Source organism: Sabethes cyaneus, chromosome 1 (assembly GCF_943734655.1).
Source record: "Sabethes cyaneus chromosome 1, idSabCyanKW18_F2, whole genome shotgun sequence".
NCBI lineage: Eukaryota > Metazoa > Arthropoda > Insecta > Diptera > Culicidae > Sabethes > Sabethes cyaneus.
The window spans coordinates 48,942,266-48,962,173 of record NC_071353.1 but is presented as its reverse complement, the minus strand read 5'-3'; the positions used below and the strand labels follow the sequence as shown (position 1 = coordinate 48,962,173).

The window sequence follows — 19,908 nt, the reverse complement described above, 5'->3', positions numbered from 1 at the left end:
ACAGCTACGAATGTGCTCTCGTAAAAAATACGAACCATTCGAAATAACAACATTTGCGGTAGACAATAAGCCTACGAAAGTTTTTAAATAGTATGAAATTATTTGTATTAGCTACGAATATAGTTTTACGAATGTTCTTTCAAAAACGATACGAAATTATATTCTCAGTGTATAAAGGAATGTTCAAAAACGTGTTTAGTGTTTAGAAAATCAACAATTAGCTCAACTTTTATCTACGAAGTCTGGCTTTTCTCACGTAAAGAGTTGTCAGTCCTCTCAGTTTACAAATGATCAATATGGCTAACCGTAATTTATCTGTTGTCCAAAAACCACTTCCTGATGTCTCGTAAATAATTATGGCAGATAAATATACATTTCCAAAATTCCAAACTATCACATATTAAAGGGAGGTAGGCAATAAAAAGCTACGATAATATATTAAATATATTAAGTTCTCGTGAATATTGTTAATTGGCAATCAAAAAACATATTTGGTATATCATATAAATAACATCCAAAAGCAAAACCTTGGATATAAACTTCCTAAGACTCGACCCTTCTTTATCGTCATCTTTATCGACGACGATGCCACTGATTCTAGCAGCGCCGTCCAGCGGAGATTCGAACGTACGATCGACTGGTTTGTTAGACCAGCATCGTACCTCGAAGCTAACTGGGCGGAATCTTCATCGAATTTTCGTGAAAATATGTTGAAATATTTCTAAGTTGTTCTATTATAGAATAGTGAAGTTGAAAGCAAAACTTTATATATTGAAAGTAGTTGAAATATAATATAACCGCTTCCGTAATGCTGTGGTCAGTACCTGATTACGTAATTTATGGACACATGAGATCTCGTGCACTGTCTCGACTAGAATAGCGTCTTGTTAAATGTGAGGTACTATCTTTTACCTATTATCTTGCTGCACAGTTTATCAAATGAGATTATAGTAGAATACACAATTTTTAGTACAAATTACGAGTACTTACTTAGCCGCGAATATCGGAACATTTTAGAGTTATTTGCACAGTACACAAAATTAGATTCTGTTTGCACTGTAACACTTGTACATCACATTATGAATGTTATTTTTTGTCAGTGTAACGTAAATCAGAGTAAGTTTGCAATCTGACTTGTAAATAATAACACAAATTGCTTTTTCTAATACCATATCCTGCATAAACTAAATATAAAAATAGCGCAACGTTTTTTAAGGCAGCACATTAAATTGCCACCACCGAACTAACTGAATGAAACGATGTACAAAACTCATACACAATGATTACACGTTTATGTAAATATTAAGCACATAGCACTAAGCATTACTAACACAAAGTGAAAACATAGAGAAAACATGTTCTAAATCGTGACGAAACACGAACTTTCACTAACATGTTCTCTACACCATTAAACAAAAACGAATAAATATACTAATGAGTTGCTTTTACTTAACAAAAATGTGTGTTGTTTTATTTGTGTATTTTGTTTCCTTTCTGTGTGCGTGTGTGCTAACGATTTGGATTGCAATAAAATATTGATTCTGTTTACTAAAATGTTGCTTCGTTTCATTATTTTTTTTTTTTCACTTCGCGCATTGGGTTTGTTTTCATTTGTGTCAGTAATGCTAGTATGCACGTAAATCGCGGAAAGGTATCTCAAACACTAGATAGTAATGTCATTAAATGCTGCGTATTTTATCTGTTAAACGTCAAACCAAAAGTTCTGCGATTTGCGCACATACCGTGGCACAACACATTGCACCTTGCTTAAACATCACCAATACAAAAATCACATCACCAATGCATCAATGGAGTATTGGTGCTTACCATCGGTCTTAAGGTTGTGAAAAATGTAAGTACGTGAAATATAAAATTCAAAATTGCCTAAGCAAAACCAATAGCTAACAATGGTTTGCCCTTCAAAAGTACAAATATAATGAGGTAGCGAAATTGACAAGACAGCATTTTACTTGAGCAAAACTTGAAAGGCAAAACGACAAGAATCGCAGTATTAAAGGGTGTCCCACATCAAATTGCATCACGGAAAAAACGCTGTATAAAATTACCTAGTTGACCGATCCTGTTCAAACTTTCAGTCAAAAAAATATATAACCCATTAGGAAACATTTGGCATATTTATTTCATTCAACTTCAATACCATAACTATATGCCCGCACCTTAACTCCACTCATAAGGTTCTGTACAACATTCTGTAGCTTTTCTGTACGTAAATTCACTTTTTCTTAATAGTTTCCTCAGATTTGACCTGGCCTTGGGATGCTTGCGTAGTGCCTGCTTCATAGTAGCCCAGTATTTTTCGATGTCCTTGGGTACGAAAGTGATCCCGTTGGTTTCGTACCACTCCAGAACATCCTTTGAATAGTGGAACGAAGCTAGAGCCGGCCAGAGGATCGTAGGGCTCTCGTGTTGCTTCAACAGAGGAAGCAGACGCACCGCTTGAGGTAGATCTGCCCGTTTACAGTCCCGGTAGTCACGAACGGCTTACTCCGTTTGCCACGTGAGCAGATCGTCTGCCAAATCATGTATTTCTTGGCAAACTTTGAAAGTTTTTGCTTCCTTACATCCTCCGGAACATCAAGTTTGTACTGGACAGTTGCCGGAAGTCCGTTTTGACGTAAGTCTCATCATCCATGATGCGACAACGAGGGTTCGTCAGCATCTGGGTATACAGTTTCTGGGCCCGTGACTTTCCCACCATATTATGCCTTTCGTCACGAGCCTCCTGCAGTTTGTACGTATGCAGCCCCTCCCGGTCCTTGGCTCTCTGAACGAAAGACTTGGACAGATTCAACTTTTTGGCCATCTCTCTGTTCGAAGCATTGCGATTTCGCTTAAACGCTTTCACGGCATGCTTGTGATCCTGATCACTAATAGAACATCCATTCTGATCGCATTTCGCCTTCCGTTCGATGCTCAGAGTTTCGTAGTAGGTACCGTTTAATCACACGACTTACCATTGACTGCACGATTCCGAGTTGTTTTCTGAAGACCCGCTGAGAGAGCTGATGATTTTCCAGGTGCTTGCGCAAAGTCACTTCGCGACGTTGCTTTTCGGGTGACGCCATTTTTTTCAATTTTCGAACAAATTGACACCGATAAAAATACAGTGTAAACAATACACTCTACACTACTTCTATCCAAATTTTCATGAGAAAATACCCAAAGGATAATTTTCTACAGCATTATTTCCGTGATGCAATTTGATATGGGACACCCATTAAAATAAAGAATGTCAAATGCTTAAAATATCAACGGTTGGATAATTGACTAAAGTTCCGACTTGTAGGCTTCATCAGTGTCTGTTTCTCTGACTGATTGAAGTTTGATGCATAAAAATATTAGGCTTTGAAATGAAATGGCTGTCACAATCTTGGGAGCTAGCCGATCCTCCTTGACATTCTGCCAGAACTATCTAGTTTTTTTTTGTTTTTATTACAATGAAGGTGAGCTCCGGCCAATTGCCCTCTAACTTTTTTCTGATAACTGATATTGAATAAATTTTGTGCATTGTGAACAAAGCTTTCAGAGGACAATGATACGATCAAAATAAGCGTTACCTGCGATACGACGTGGCTTTTATAGTTTTGTTATAAATCTCTGCTATAAACTCTGCCAAATTTCGAAACACAGTACAATACTACCCTGCTAATCGTTCTGAGTAATTTCAAGCTGCCTGGGATAAAACGGCGCAAACACAGCAATGGTTTTATGTCGCAGTCTAAAGCTCGTCATACTTACTTACTTACTTATCCTGGTGAGATGTCCTCTAGGATTTCACCTGCATAAGAATGTTTCGCCAACAGACTCGGTTCATGGCTGTCCATCTCCAATTTGTCGAATGCTTCACAATTTTCAGATCTTTCTCCATCTGGTTTAAAAACTATCAAGCATGCTGCGCACCTCTGCGTCTGATCCCAACCGTATTCGAGGCGAGCACTATTTATGCGGGGTTGTTGTCTGGCATTCTCGCAACATGCCCCGTTCATTGTACGCTTCCAGCTTTAGCAATTTTCTGAATATTGGGTTCGTCGAAGAGTTGCGCCAGCTCGTGACTCATCCTTCTCCTCCATACACCGCCAAAGATGGTCCTAAGCAAACGACGTTCAAAAATGGTCTGTGCTTTCAAATCCCCGTTGAGAAATGTCTTCATTTTGTGCCCGTAGAGGACTACCGGTCTTACTAGCGTTTTGTATATAGTTCATTTCGTACGGGGGTGAAGCTTACCAGAGCTTATGGTCTTGTGGAGTCCGTAGTAAGCACGAGTTCCGGCAAGAATACGTCTGCATATTTCTCTGCTGCAGTTGTTATCCGACGTCATCAACGACCCGAGGTATACGAATTTGGCCACCACCTCGATCTCGTTCTCATCGACTACTACACCATTGCCTATACGAGCTCGATCGCGCCAATATTGTACTTGCCAATAAGTATTTGCTTTTGGACGTATTCACCACTAATCCAACCTTCACTGCTTCACGTTTTTGTTTGGTATATTGCTCAGCAACCGCCTGGAACGTCCTTCCGACAATGCGTGCACGTCGCCAGCGAAACAGACGAATTGGCTAGATTTATTGAAGATCGCATATTAAAACCCGCACGTTTCTAGCGCGATACTGAACAGAAGAATGGAAATACCATCGCCTTGTCGAAGTCCACTGCGTGTTTCAAACGGACTCGACAACGCGCCCGGTATCTTCAAACTATACCGTTCACCTTTCATCATGGCCTTAATCAGTCTTGTCAACTTCCCGGGAAACCCCTGGTTGGACCATACTTACTTCTTATATCTAGTAGCATAGAGCCGGGCTGGCTTGTGCTGTATCAAGATATTCACTCCACTGTACTCGGTCCTGCGCTACTTGCCGCCAATTCATTGGACGTCCTGTTAGTCTCATGTCGGCTTCAAACTGGTCGAACCGTCTACCACGTTAAGCCCCTCTATTCACTGCACAGTCTGCACAGTGCGTAGTCTCCCGAATTTCTCCAAATAAACGATGGGAATCCCTCCAAGTAGTGCCTGCAGCTCGTGGTATATACGCATGTGCCACTTTCCGTTTGTACTTTGCTAAAAATAATCCGCAAAACTTTTCTTTCAAATACGACAAGTGCACGTACTGCATATGACTTCCCGTAAGCAAAGTTACAGTCTCACGTCCATAGAGTACTTGCTGATCTGCGTTTTGTACATCGTCAACTTTGTGCACAGTGAAACGTTTTGGGGAGCGAAAAGTAGGGCCGACTTCCACCTTAGATGCGTCGTTGAATCTCGTATTATTTCTCATATTAAAGGGTGTCCCAAATCAAATTGCATCACGGAAGAAACGCTGTAGAAAATTACCTAATTGACCGATCCTTTTCAAACTTTCAGACAATAAAATAGAACCCATTAGTAAACTTTTGCAGTATTTATTTCATTCAACTTCAATGCCCTAACCGTATGCTCGCACCGTGCGCTTAACTCCACAGCTTCTTCTGCATGAAAACCTACTTTTTCTTCATGTCTTTCTCAGATTTGACCCCCTTGGAATGTTTCCGTATTGCCTGCTTCATAATAGCAGGCAGTATTTTTCGATGAGGCTTAGTTCCGGTGCGTTGGGGGCGTTCATGTGCGTGGGTACGAAAGTGACTCCTTTGGCTTCGTATTACTCCAATACATCCTTTCAATATTGGCACGAAGATAGATCCGGTCAAAAGATCGTAGAGTCGTCGGGTTGCTTCGACAGGGGAAGCAGACGCTTCTGTAGACACTCCTTGAGGTAGATGTGCCCGTCTACAGTCCCGGTAGCCATGAAAGGCGCACTCCGTTTGCCACATGATATATTTATTGACCAAATCATGTATTTCTTGGCAAACTATGAAAGTTTCTGCATCCTTACTTCCTCCGGAACACCAAACTTGTGCTGCCCCGAAAGCTGCCATCCGTCTTGACGTAAGTCTCATCATCCATGATGCGAGAGTTGAGGATTTTCCAGGTGCTTGCGCAAAATAAATTCGCTACATTGCTTTTCGGGTGACGCCATTTTTTCCAATTTTCGAAAATACAAAATAAAAATACAGTGTAAAATATACACTCTAAACTACTTCTACCCAAATTTTCAAGACAAAATACCCAGTGGGTAATTTTCTACAGCGTTTCTTCCGTGAAGCAATTTGATGTGGGACACCCTTTCTTGTCTACGGTTACCACAGATCCCAGATATGTGAACGTATCAACCATTTCCATTTTATCGCCGCGCCGTCAATAGTCACTGTCCGTGAGAGAAGAACGTTGTTTTCTCTGAAGCTTCTACCAACGTTATATTTGGTTTTTGATGCATTGATTTCTAACCCAGTTGTCCTAGCCTCCGGTTTTAGTCTGGCGTAGACTGTCCCAAGATTTCTAATAATGTCTTCTAATTTCAAGATCGACTTGCGAAGGCTAGGAGTTGACTACTTTTGCTAAAGGTGGTTCCTCTCGTTTCGATGCCCTCTCGCCGAATCACACCTTCAATAGAGATTTTAAATAAGACACAGGACAATCCGCTTACCGCAACACTTTGCACGATTCAAAAGGATTCGACAGTGTCCCCGGAACTCATTCACTCCAAGGTAGTTTTGATCAATTTGTCCGGAAATCACGAAAATATGATACCGAATAAGGTCTTTTTTAGTCACCTATTTTGCAAAGCGTTTGCCAACAATTTGTTGAAACTGGGCTGGAATTTCTCCACACTGTACAAATTGTTGCTAGTTGTGTCCTGTAATGCTGGAATATTTCAATAGATCAAATAACTGTTACAGATCTTCTTCGAAGAGTATCATCAGCATGAAGCTTACTTAATTCGTCATCCAGTTGAAAGCGCTGGACAGATTATTGAAGAAAAACGAGAATAATAGCGGTCCTAAATTACTATCCTGAGGCCCTCCTGACTTGATGTGGAACTCCTGCGACTGTTCTAGTTTTACTGGTAGCAAGCGGTTGGAAGGAAACGATATCAGTCAACGCAGGAATCAGAAGCTACCTTGGGTTTTTACTTCACTAACAATAGACAACGATGGTTGACACGATCAAGCGTAGCTTGTATATTGGTGTAAATGGGTATCCACTTGGGCTCCGTTCTCAATATCATGGATATAAAATGAAATGAATTCGATTAAACCAAGTATTTCAATAGATTCACATTCATATCGTGACAAATATGAATTGGCCAAAACTCTGGAACAACAAAAGTGCTATCGCGAATATATCACTAGAAGATAATGAATTGACGAACAAGGAAAAAATATTTGGAAATTTGCCGTCAGGTAGAACATAATTTTTCCGATTTTTCTTTGGAGCTTTTCAATGACGGCGAAACAAGGATGGTTCGATCACTTTGATTCAATTTTGATTCATTTGACAGTATCGTCTCAGCCGAGCAAAATTTGATAAAATAATATATGGGACATTTATAGAACTAGTTATTATCTACAATTTTGCTGAACAAAATTTTGATGTATCTTTTGTATTAACGGTTTTACAATGCTAGTACCCCTTTAGTAACTAAAAGAACATTCATTTAGTCACTAAAGAGTTACTAGCATTATAGCGCCGTAACTACAAAAGATACAGCAAAACTTTATTCAGGAAAATTGTAGATAACAATTAATTTTACAAATGTCTAATATATCACTTTGTCAAATTTTGCTCGGCTGAGGTGGTACTCTCAAATGAATCAAAATTGAGTCAAAGTGATCGAACCATCCCTGCGGCGAAATCTTTTTTTCACAAAATACTTGTTTTAGGGAGCTTGGTTTCAGAGTTACAGTTTTTTTTAATTAGCGATGTAAAATTTCCTTTTCTAATTTTCTGCCCGTGCACAGTTGTTTATAAAATTTTGCGTATTTTGAAGAATAATTTTGAAAAATGCTCTCTTTTAAAAAACTATCAAATGTACAGGTAAAGGTTTGATATATGAGAGCAAGGCATGAGAGGGTTTACTAACACAGAAGACAGTACATTTAGCTACAATAATAAAAGTTACCGTCGCATCGCAAGTCGTTGGCACGCGGCTCCTACACTAGAGATTTCTGCTTACAGTAGAGTGAAACAAGACTGACAGTGCATTGTTTTATTCACTGTCGATCCTTTGTTGTTGAACTTCGAAGTTGAGTTTTTCTCGCGTAATATAGTTATGTATCACTAGAAATTTAGCACATATCGTTCGTTACATACAGCATGTAAAATTTTAGATAGAATTTGCAATCAAAATATGCATAATATCCGAACGAAGAATGTGTCCGTCCGTACTTAGAAAATATCTTCTAGAAGATAAACTATATGCTTAAACGTTTTGTTGGACCCTCAAGCAAGTGTTTAGATTATTTCAGCTCTAGGAAAATCAAACAAAAATTAAAGGTAAGTAGCTTTTTATGTGTTTGTGCTTCAAAAAGTAAAAGCATTTGTAATCATTACCCTACTTTAGGATATGTTCTACACAATAATTTTAAACTGACCATCCCTCTATCGCTATCAGTTGCGCACTGGACAAGCACCATCAATGTCTACTAATAAAAGTGAACGGTTTTTCCCATTTCTCGAACAGATTATCGACATTCACCCCGTGAGGAGTATACCAATTTGTACGGTTCTCATCCGAATACTTACACGCTGCCCAGGCGTTCTTTGGTGCAGAAGCCTATGGAACCAGCGGCCGGCGGTGCTCTAGTTGCACCGAACACTCGTTCACACTACGCTTATCCCAGCTACAGCAAACCCGTCGATCCGTCATTTCAGCGCGGCAATGACATGTACTGGACACTGCAGACAAGACGCAGGCCGGTTCCAATGGTTCCTACCGGCCCGCAAGATGACGCAAAGCTCATGCAGCCGAACAGTAGGCCCATCGAGGAACTGTATTCCACCCCAAACAAAATAAAATCAAAGGATCTAAAAACAACACCAACTGGCTTTGCCGCTTATTTTTCACCAATCCCCAAACATAACAGCGCGAGCCAGAGTGATGAAGCCGACAGCAGTTTTAAAATTTCGCCAATCGATCCTCGCAATTCTGCTACCTTCAAAACGTCAACACCGTCCAAGCCTAGTGAGATTTCTATATCCCCGACACCAGCAAGTCTCTCTGAGGAATTACGTTACAAACTTCGGCTACAGCAGGTTGGTGTACGATCCCATGGCAATTCCCCCGTAAGCTCCGGTCGTTCAACACCGAAAAATGTGTTGGAAGCTCAAGCACCCCGCGGACGTCACAGTTGGGCATCTAATAGCACTGACATCCCGCAAACCTGCTCCGATCGCTTGGGCACCCCCAAAACAAGTCTGATGGATTTCAAAAAACTACTTCTAGCTCATGGGTCTAAGTCTAACATAGCACCCACAAGTAAAATATCTGCCGTCGAGTTGCTCAAAAAGTCTAAATCTAACAACACAATAACTAAACCAGCTATTCCAGTTGCCAAAACAGCAATCAACAACAGTAATCTGAATATTTTGGATCTTTCTGGTTCTCCCAAAACCTTTGCCACACGGCGCATGATTCGGCAAGGAAACTTTGGCACCAGCTCACCGTCAAAGCTCGGAAACACGTCAAAGTTATCAGCACGTGGAGGATGGCGATGCAACAATATGCGAAGTGAAGTCATGTCTACCACTATTCCAGAGGCGAACAGTGAAGAGGACAATTCTAGCCCTAACAATTCGGCCTCAGTTAGCCGCTCACAGTCACAAAGCCGCAATAACACACAGTCAGAAAGTTCCGACGAAGCAAAATCGCCAATCGCAGCCATTGAAGGCAAGAACGTGATTGAGGAAAAAATCTCCAACATCAGAGATAACATATTCCTACAGGAGGACGAAAACAATTTTATGAAAGGCGAGGTAGCACCTATCGTTCAGAAAGTGACTTCACCAGCTACGACGCGCGCTCAGTTGCAGGCCCAGAGGGCACAATTCCTGAGCAACAACAGTCATATCAGATCGGCCACTTTTAAAGATGGACACTACACAGGAATGAGCGCCTTTGTTTCGAGCCCACCGAACTTTAACGAGATCAATCACAACGAACCAGAAGCAAACGACGATCATAATCGACATTCTCCGAAGTCAACGGCTCCATCCTTGGAAACTGCTCTCTAAAAACATTCACGCATATTATATAAACCAACATAGGATATCGGTACATGCCGAAAGCAGAAATTCCACTGCATCAAATTTGAAAATATTCATTCGTAATTACGAATACGGAAGATTTCAACTACCTTAGTGAGTCGAGGTAGCAGTACAGAAATGAAGGCAATACAGAACTCGGTGTGAGTAAAAGAGGCTTACCTTTGACTGATGCTTCATATTTATAACAAGAGCCTTTGCCACTCTAGGTTAATTATAGATAAGTGCTAGTAGAAAACATATTCATCAATTGTTGTTTTGCGTTTAAGAGCTTGTGGAAAGCCTGCCTTTATTAATGATACCTACGTTTCTTGCAACAAACTACATTACCGTGCCGCATATACAGAAGAAGCTCAGTCATATCAACTTAGAAGTCAAAAATATCGAAAGAAAACTATTATTTTCCAGTACGGTGTGCAGGAAAGCGCATTTCCAACAGAACATTGCCTAATGTTGTTGCCTTTATTCAAATGGAACGGTTCTTTCTTATTGGTTCTTATTAATTATTTATATATTATTTATTATACTTCTTTGAACAAACAAAATATAAAAGACAGCAAACAGTGAGTATTTATTGCGAAGAAATGCTAATTTTTATATTTTATACAATACAGATATTGCTGCAGTATAATAAATCATATAGGCTTAGACAAAATTTCTGAACAACCATGTTGCTATTTTATCCAACTAGAGAGGCAGATTAATGGGAGCACTGTTCAGATATACAGCAGACCACTTGAAGTACCTATTTAAACTGTCTGTCCTGGCGTAGCCTAGACCTTCCCTGTGAAGATCAGCTAAACCATACTACAGCAATCAAACAACGTCCAAACAACAAGAAACACCCTATCTTCTCAGTTGCATGATAGAAACAAATGCCAATTCTTTGCTAGTTCGGTGCAAATTTATACTATTTATATCAAAATTGTTTTCCCTCGTTTTCAATTGCATTTTGTACCAGTTTAAGCTTAATTTATTCTACATATTTAATTTGAAATAAAGATAAATGATTTGTTAGTATTGCTGGTGTTGCTCTTACTATTTGTCGAAAAACCTTTAGCCAGAACTTGTTCATTTATTTCAGTCTTCGAGAAAAATAGCAGTATCACGTAATAGGCACATCCTTAAAGGTAAGATATATTTTTATACTCAGCATCGTATTATCAACGTAACAGTTAACAAGTCGTGGATTCATAACTTATATTTATTCATTTACTAGCTGCCCCGACAAACTTCGTATTGCCACAAATTAAACTGTGTTGTACATAAATCCTGAATCTCAGATGACCTTTATCACAATCTCGAGTTTTGCAAGTTTCTGAGGAGTTCATGGGTGTTTTCATTTACAAATTTTCCTCACAGTAAAATAGAAAACAACTCCCCCCATTTCTTAGCCTGATAAAATAAAGTGGATAGCATTTAAACATTCGCCATCATTACAAACCATTTCGCCGAATACCATTTTTCGGAACACCAATTGTCGGTTGACCCTAACGCGGAATATAGAGTTTCGCAGAATACCATTTCGCGAAAAACCTTACACGGGATGTACCATTTCACGGAAAATCTTTTCGTAGAAAGTACCATTTCGCAGGGGTGACCCAACTGAAGGAAAGTAATAGAAGCCAGTAGATCTAGGAAAATAAATAAACCTAGATAGAGGACCGTCTCGCCCTGAATCATCTAATGTTACTATTGATAGTTTCTGGTGGTGTTGTTATTGGCTAATGTTTTATGAAAGAGTCTAAAATTTCTCGAGTTTTTGAGTTACGCAACAAAAACCTTCACATGCCAAATTTGGTTCCATTTTGTTACCGTCGATATCGGCAACAAGGCATTGAATGGACATTCAAGGCGTGCATTTAGTTTATTTTGGTTAATTTAAAGTCCAATTTATTCTGTGTTCCATTAATTTTGATTTCGTTTCCGTAAAATATTTGGTGGCTCATTCTATTTGTACTAGATTTAAGTAGTTTAAGTACTAACCCTAAACTCACCACCCAGCTAATTAGTCACCTAGCCCAAAATAAGTTATGTAAGACTATGCATGGAGTCGACGTGAAAAAATACAAGATTGTACAGACCAGAAAAAAAGACGGCAAAGAACCGCATTAAAATCTTCAACCCTGAAAACAACGACTAACATCTCTTCGGCGAGTTTCAGATATAGGTTGCGTCACCACTGTGTCCGGTGTTCGAGAGAGAAGGAAAGTGTGACTGGGGGATCGAGAGTGATGACAGATGTGCGGAAGATCATTCGTTGTGAGACCGGTCAAGAGAGCAGGATCGTTGTTGCTTGTTCTCCAACCCGGATCGGAAAACGTTTATCGGTGGTGGAAAACCACGATTGAATGTAAATCCACTTGAATGTGTTGCCGATTTTAGTGGATTGCGCGAGTGCTCAAGAATAAAATACGAGCACATTTGACTACGGCGCACCGTGAAAAGGGTTAACGAGGAAATTCTGTGACCGTCAAGCATTTCCCTGTGATATTCTGTTACGGTGAAATCGTGGGAAATCTTCGCCATTTTGTGACCTGATTGGATTCGACCGAAGCTGCTCCGTTATCTGACCTCTGGTAAAGCTAGTACCCTGTCACGTTAACGCCCTTCGGAGAGAAGATCATCGTCGGCTAGGAGCCCGAATCCCAATTGCGGGTTACTGAAGTACCCCACAGCGTTCTCAGCAGCGTGGCCCAAATCGGCGGGTCTTATATCTACAACCATCTCGGATCCCGCATCCCGTTCCGGCAGAGTATGAATCGATTTCACGTGTCACCGGTGGCAGCAAAGGTGCTGATGGCCGGCGAGTAACGCCATCGTCGAGTCACACGTGTTCATTGAGAGGGACGAACGTTTCGGAAGGGAAGGCCCGAGGAGATCTGGTTGAGCCTGGCCCCCGCTCTTCGACGCCAGAACCAATGAGTCTCTCCTTTGTCCACGAGCGCCGTGAATAGAGCGACCATCAAGATGCAGGAAAGCTCGATTCACATCGTTCCAGCCAAGGTACGTCACACTCTCTCCCCCTCTACGTCTGCATGTTCCTGTTATCAGGGCCCCAACAGTTCCAGTCGGACGCACCGTTCAAATGAAGCATGATCGCATATAAATATAAGTATTAAAATGATTTGCTTTGTATAACTTTTTCGTTACCGAGCCCTGTCTGTCTTGCATGTGTATTTGGTGTTTTGTCTGCTTGATAGTCCGAGGTAAGTTTCTGGGAAGTGAGTCTCCTCCAGTACATTGGTGGGTAGCCGACCCTGTAGCCAAGAGTCCGACCGAGCTAGTCGTTAGTAACAATTTGTTTGATTAGTTCTCGAGTTATGAAGAAATTTGTATTTCGTTTGTATGGAAGCCCCCCTCCTAAAGTGGGGAAAGGTCATAATTCCTCTTCTAAAGAGGTTAGTGGTCTCAATTTACCATAGAAAAAATTCTTGTCACCAAAAACACCCACATGCCAAATTTTGTTCCATTTGCTTGATTAGTTCTCGAGTTATGCAGAAATTTGTGTTTCATTTGTATGGGAGCCCCCTCTCTTAGTGGAGGGAGGGGTCTCTAACCATCATAAGAACCTTCCCTGGCCCCAAATACCTCTGCATGCAAATTTTCACGCCGATTGGTTCAGTAGTTTTCGATTCTGTAAGGAAAATCCCGACAGACAGAAATCCATTTTTATATATAAGATTTATGTACCATCTCCGACTACGTCGTACAGATTACTAACTTATTGATAATTTAAATCTCTTATTCTAACACTGAACACATTTCTAGACATCGTAAAAGCAAACATATTACAAACATCATTAAAAGACCGTAAACAAAAAGTAAAACAATTATCAGAGCCGTAGTTTGTTCTGTGGAACGGAATTACAAGTAAATGGCGGATTACGAAGCCGCCGTGGAGGTATATTACATCGCATCTGCACGTTTCCTGTTACGAGATGTTGCTGTTTGACTCGCCTGGCTGACAGTATCTCCAGGTTAATCAACTGTCAACGTTCTGGATAAGTTGGAAGATTAACTGAGATTTAGTTTGTAAAACAGACCATCCGATGACAAAATGGCTTTAGCGTGAGTTTCTTTTTAGGACCCCTATTATCCTTCCTTCAAACACAATTCTCATTACCCCGATAAAGCCTCTAGTGCAAACTGCCAGTGTACTGGCCAGAGGAACGTAATGAGAACTCGCCAGGGACCGCTGGCGCTTTGCAAGCTCTGAAGCTCTAAATCATACAAGCACACATAAAATTAATATTAAGTATATCGATCCTCAATAGCGATTGACGCAGAAAGAAATGCAAGATACAGCGAACACTCGGGTCATATAACAATAGATCAGCTGTACTGGTCGCAGTCTCATCAGCAAAAGTAAAAAAATACACATGTCAGATCACATTAAATTTTATAATAAGTATATCGCATCATTGTCGGGTCGAGAATAAAATTAATTTACAAGACTTACTATCACATCCTTCTAAATATTTTGAATACCGTCATTCGGGGCGAGATTGTGCCAACAAAGCATATGTATTTGTTCTTTAGCTCAGTATATACACAATTTAGGAAGTAAGTTGATTTCAAACCTGTTAATATATACTAAATTGTTCAATTAACAACTTCCGTAGAGATGGTTTAGTTACAATGAAACCTAATTTTACTGGAAGTGCATAAACTTTGGCGTGACATTGTGCCAAAAACATAAAGTTAGGCTAAAAACCTAAACAGTGAACATTAGCATGTTTATTAACAATACACATAAATATCAGTATAAAGTAGTTCATATGGGGCCGTCCATGAACTAGGTAGACTATTAGGGGCAGGGGATCAGTCAAAAACAACCCATCATACTACAAGTATGAACGAAAATAACCCGGGGAGGTCCTAAATAACTAAAAATGAGTTCGTAGTCAATGGACAGCCTTTATATAGCCAGTACCGTTTCTAGGGTTAACAAGGGGGTAATATATGAAGCGGTGTATCCTAAGGGGGCATACCTATTTGATCATTTAATAAAAGTAACCATTACTTCGTTCGAGAACCCGCCGCCGCAGAGCATATGGCCTATCCCACCCCCCTCAACTTCGCCTGCAAATAACGGATCTTGGTAGTAACATGTTCAATGAACCTGGAAATACTAAGAACCTGAGCAGAGGGTCTAAAGACCCTAAGAAGGATGGTTTTAATAGCTGTTATCCATGGCTATCACGTAACAATCTAAATGGATAAACCCCTAATCCAAGGTGTCATGCGACCCGTGCCGAGGGATGAATGGTGGAGGGGGTTCTAGAAATACTCAGCCGCTAACGGAGCCTGTGGAGTACCAGGGCACCCTCCACAGTATTCTTGCCCTTACTGCATTAAGCCGGTCACTGATGCAGCGGACCATCTTTTACCGAGCTACTCGTGGGATTCATATGGAGAGTCTAAATATAAATAAAACACAGGGCTCCGGCAGCTTGTCTCTGCCGGAAACGAAGGAGGAGGAGATGAGCATAGGGGAGGATCAGGAATTGAACGATGCGGTAGCAGAGGTTCCGTCTTGTTCCTCGTCTATTCTCAACACGCCGACTCGTTGTGAGTCGACGGATGATGAAAGCGACGGAATAACCGTCACAATCAGATCTGGACCTAAAGCGGAAGGTCCAGCTGAGAATGAAATTCCGTGGAAACGGAACCTGACAAAAGCTCAGAAAAAGAAATTAAAGAGTTTGCTTGCCTCTGGGCTTCCTGCAAAGGAGGCACGGGAGCAAGTGTTAGCTCAATCTGCTTCTGTGTCAGGTAAAAGGCAACGAGAATCGGAGCTGCCTAGCAGCGGAGAAAAGCCAATCTCCAAAAAACAGAAGCGAATTCTAAACCCTAGAGAGCGAGTGGGACAGGTCGTGCGAAAGCAAACCACCCATCCCGCTCGAAGGGGGGGAACAGGAGTGAGGTCCAGGGATGCCACATATAATTCTGTGTTTTTTGTTGGAAAAAGCTGACAATCTGTACGGCGAGGAAAAATATCTGTGTAAAAATCTGTCCAATGCAAAACAATGAGAGTGAAAGAGTAAGAAAGTCATTTTGCTGACTATTTCCGCCTCTTTCACTCTCATGTAACAGCTCAAAAATCTGTTTAATCTGTGTAATTTGGCGAAAATATGTATTCTGTGCATACAGATTCTGTACAGGCGATTTCTTTCAAATATCTGTTAAACACAGAATAATCTGTGCATGTGGCAACCCTGGTGAGGTCTACGAGAGAAGCCAAGCTTCTCTGGGATCCTCTCTGAGAACTATCCCAGCACTGAACTGAGTACGGCACAACTGGATTCGATACAAGATGCTCTACTAACAGCCATAGAGCAACAACGTAACGATTGGTAACAGGTTAAACCTAAGTTCTTTAACTGCTCGTACAAGTCTGGGTACCTGGTTCTTTCTTGTAAAGACCAGGAGACTTCGGAGTGGTTGAAGGAAGTGGTTCCTGGCTTATCTCTATGGGAAGGATCAAGACTCGTTGCTCTGGATGCAAAGAACATTCCGCGTCCAGAAATCTATCATGCTTTCTTCCCACAAAGCGCGTCATTCGATAACAAGAGAATCAGAAGACTCATAGAGAGTCAGAATAAGAATCTAGTTACTGACAAATGGCGAATTTTGCAGCGAACTAATCCCAATGGGAAACATGCGGATTGGTCGCTAACAATTGATGAAGCTTCTATGCGTCAACTCGTGAATAAGGACTTCATCATAAATTTTCGGTTCGGCGAAACCCGGCTGAGAAAAACAACTCCGAGGCAACGTCAAATCACAAGTCGGCCTATGGAGGCACAAATCTCTGAGGCCAGTACTAGCGAAGTCAAAGTGAATCACTCAAGAGTAAATAACTCGGTTGAGGGCTACCGCTCTCCAATTCCTTGGACACCGAGTACTCTCCGTCAGATCTCGCTCCGCCTGGTCTAACCATCTTGCTCGCTGCACTCCTGGTCGTCTTGTTCCTACCGGATTTGAGGCGAACACCATCTTTGCAGGGTAGTTGTCCGGCATTCTTGCAACATGCCCTGCCCATCGTATCCGTCTAGCTTTAGCCACCTTCTGGATAGCTGTGCGAGTTCATGGTTCATCCTCCGCCTCCATACTCCGTTCTCCTGTACGCCGCCGAAGATTGTTCTTAGCATTCGTCGTTCGAAAACTTCGAGCACTCGCAGCTCCTCCTCGCAGCACCTCCTCCGCAGCTCCAACCGGTCTGATAAGCGTCTTGTACAGTGTGCACTTTGTACGGGGGCTTAGTCTGCTCGACCGCAATTGCTTGTGAAGCCCATAGTAAGCACGACTTCCGCTGATAATACGCCTCCGAATCTCACGGCTGGTATCATTGTCCGCCGTTACCAGTAAGCCAAGGTAGACAAATTCGTCGACTACCTCAAACTCATCGCCGTCGATCAATACACTACTGCTCAAGCAGTGTCGCTCGGCCTCGCTTCCGCTGGCCAGCATGTACTTTGCTTTAGACGTATCTACCTTTAACCCAATCTTTTCTGCTTCGCACTTTAGTCTGGTGTACTGTTCAGCCACCGCCACAGATGTTCTGCCGATAATATCCATGTCATCGGCAAAACATCCGAATTGATTAGATTTGTTGAATATCGTGCCCCGCGTGTTGATATCCGCACGGTTCATAACACCTTGTAGCGCTATGTTGAACAGCAGGCATGAAAGACCATCACCTTGACGAAGCCCTCTGTGTGATTCAAATGAACTTGACAATCCACCCGAAATCCGAACACAGTACTATGTACCATCCATCGTAGATTTAATCTAAAACTTATCATATGACACCTTAAATCACCTTATTACACTTTCCTAGATGTCCCCGAAGTCCACCGACTATGTCCAGATATCACCAACATGACCTTAGATAGCAGATTTGGCTGCCATTGATCTAGTTTTTGAATTCTAAAGGGTGTCCCACATTAAATTGTGTCACGGAAGAAACGGTGTAGAAAATTACCTAATTGACCGATCCTTTTCAAACTTTCAGGCAATAAAATATAACTTATTAGTAAGCTCTTGCAATATTTATTTCATTCAACTTCACTACCATAACCGTATGCTCGCACCTTACGATTAACTCCACTCATAAGGTTTTGTGCAATATCTGGTTGCAGCTTTTTCTGTACGGAAACCTAAACTTTCTTCATGTCTTCCTCAAATTTGATCTCCTTGGGATGCATGCGTAGTGCCTGCTTCATAATAGCCCAATATTTTTCGATGGGCCTTACTTCCGGTGCATTGAGGGGATTCTTGGGTACGAAAGTAACCCCGTTGGCTACGTATCACTCCAGGACATGCTTTGAATAGCGGTCCGAAGCTAGATCCGGCCAGAAGATCGTAGGGCCCAGATGATGCTTCAACAGAGGTAGCAGACGCTTCTGTAGACACTCCTTGAGGTAGATCTGACCGTTCACAGTCCCGGTAGTCACGAACGGCACACTCCGTTCGCCACATGAGCAGATCGCTTGCCAAATCATGTATTTCTTGGCAAACTTTGAAAGTTTCTGCTTCCTTATTTCCCCCGGAACATCAAATTTGTGCTGGGCGTAGCCCCGGAAGCGGCCGGAAGTCCGCCTTGACGTAAGTCTCATCATCCATGAGAATGAGAATGAAGCTTTGTGAATATCTGAGTGTACAGTTTTCGGGCCCGTGACTTTCCCACCGTATTTTGCCCGTTCGTCACGATTGGGAGCCTTCTGCACTTTAAACGTATGCAGTCCCTCACGTTCTTTGGCTCTCTGAACAAAAGCCTTGAACAGATTCAACTTTTTGGTCACAGCCCTGAGCGAAGCATTGGGATTCTCCTTAAACACTTCCACGACACGCTTTTGATCATGATCACTAATAGAACATCCTATCTGACTGTATTTCTCCTTGCGTTCGATGCTCAAAGTTTCGTAGTAACGTTTAACTACACGACTCACAGTTGTCCGATGTCGTTCCACAGTTCCAATATCCCGATAAGATAGTTGAGGTTTTTCAGTTGCTTGCGCAAAATCAATTCGCGACGTTGCTTTTCGGGTGAGGCCAATTTTTCCGATTTTCGAAAAACTGACACCGACCAAAATACAGTGTAAACAATACACTCTAAACTACTTCTACCCAAACTTTCAAGAGCAAATGGATAATTTTCCACAGCGTTTTCTTTCGTGGTGCGGTTTGATGTGGGATACTTTAATGTGATTTAGGGTATTTTTAGGTATGACATGTTTTTCTTCATGTGCGATGCTGGCCACTTGCCAGGGTGTTCCTTGGAGTCTCTGGAACTTGTCCAGATATAACCAACGTGATGCTAGATAGTTGATCTGACTTCCGTTGATCTAGTTTTTAAATTCTAGCGTAATTTGAGTTGTCGCTTGATAAGTTTTTCTGCTTCTTCGATATTTCCGTCAGCGGCAACATAATCCAGAACATTTCCGATTAATCCGATTACAACACAAAACTCCTGAAATAGTCGCCAATGAGCATATGTTGCATAAAAAATCAATATCGACTGTGGTTTACGTTCATTGCGACATTTCCGCAATTGAAGATTTTCATTTACTTTATATGAGCAATCTGCCCTTTTCAACTTCGAAAGGGTGTAACTCGAAAATTCGTCAAACGATTTCGTTAAAAATTGGTTCAGAGGTGTAAGATGACAATACAAACCCACTGGCATTTTCCGTTTTAATGCCTTATTTTATTGTTTAACAACGGTCTTTTGAACA

The 19,908-nt window shown here is 41.4% G+C and overlaps 1 protein-coding gene across 1 annotated transcript in view; it reads left to right on the top strand.

Moving 5' to 3' along the window:
* LOC128733088 (uncharacterized) overlaps positions 1-10,445 on the top strand; it is an 89,486-nt gene extending 79,041 nt beyond the window's left edge. Inside the window, exon 6 of the mRNA XM_053826693.1 lies at positions 8,586-10,445. Within this exon, the coding sequence (XP_053682668.1) occupies positions 8,586-10,135 (1,550 nt within the window). The 3' untranslated portion in view covers positions 10,136-10,445. The remainder of the gene's footprint in view (positions 1-8,585) is intronic.
* The last annotated feature ends 9,463 nt before the right edge of the window (positions 10,446-19,908 follow it).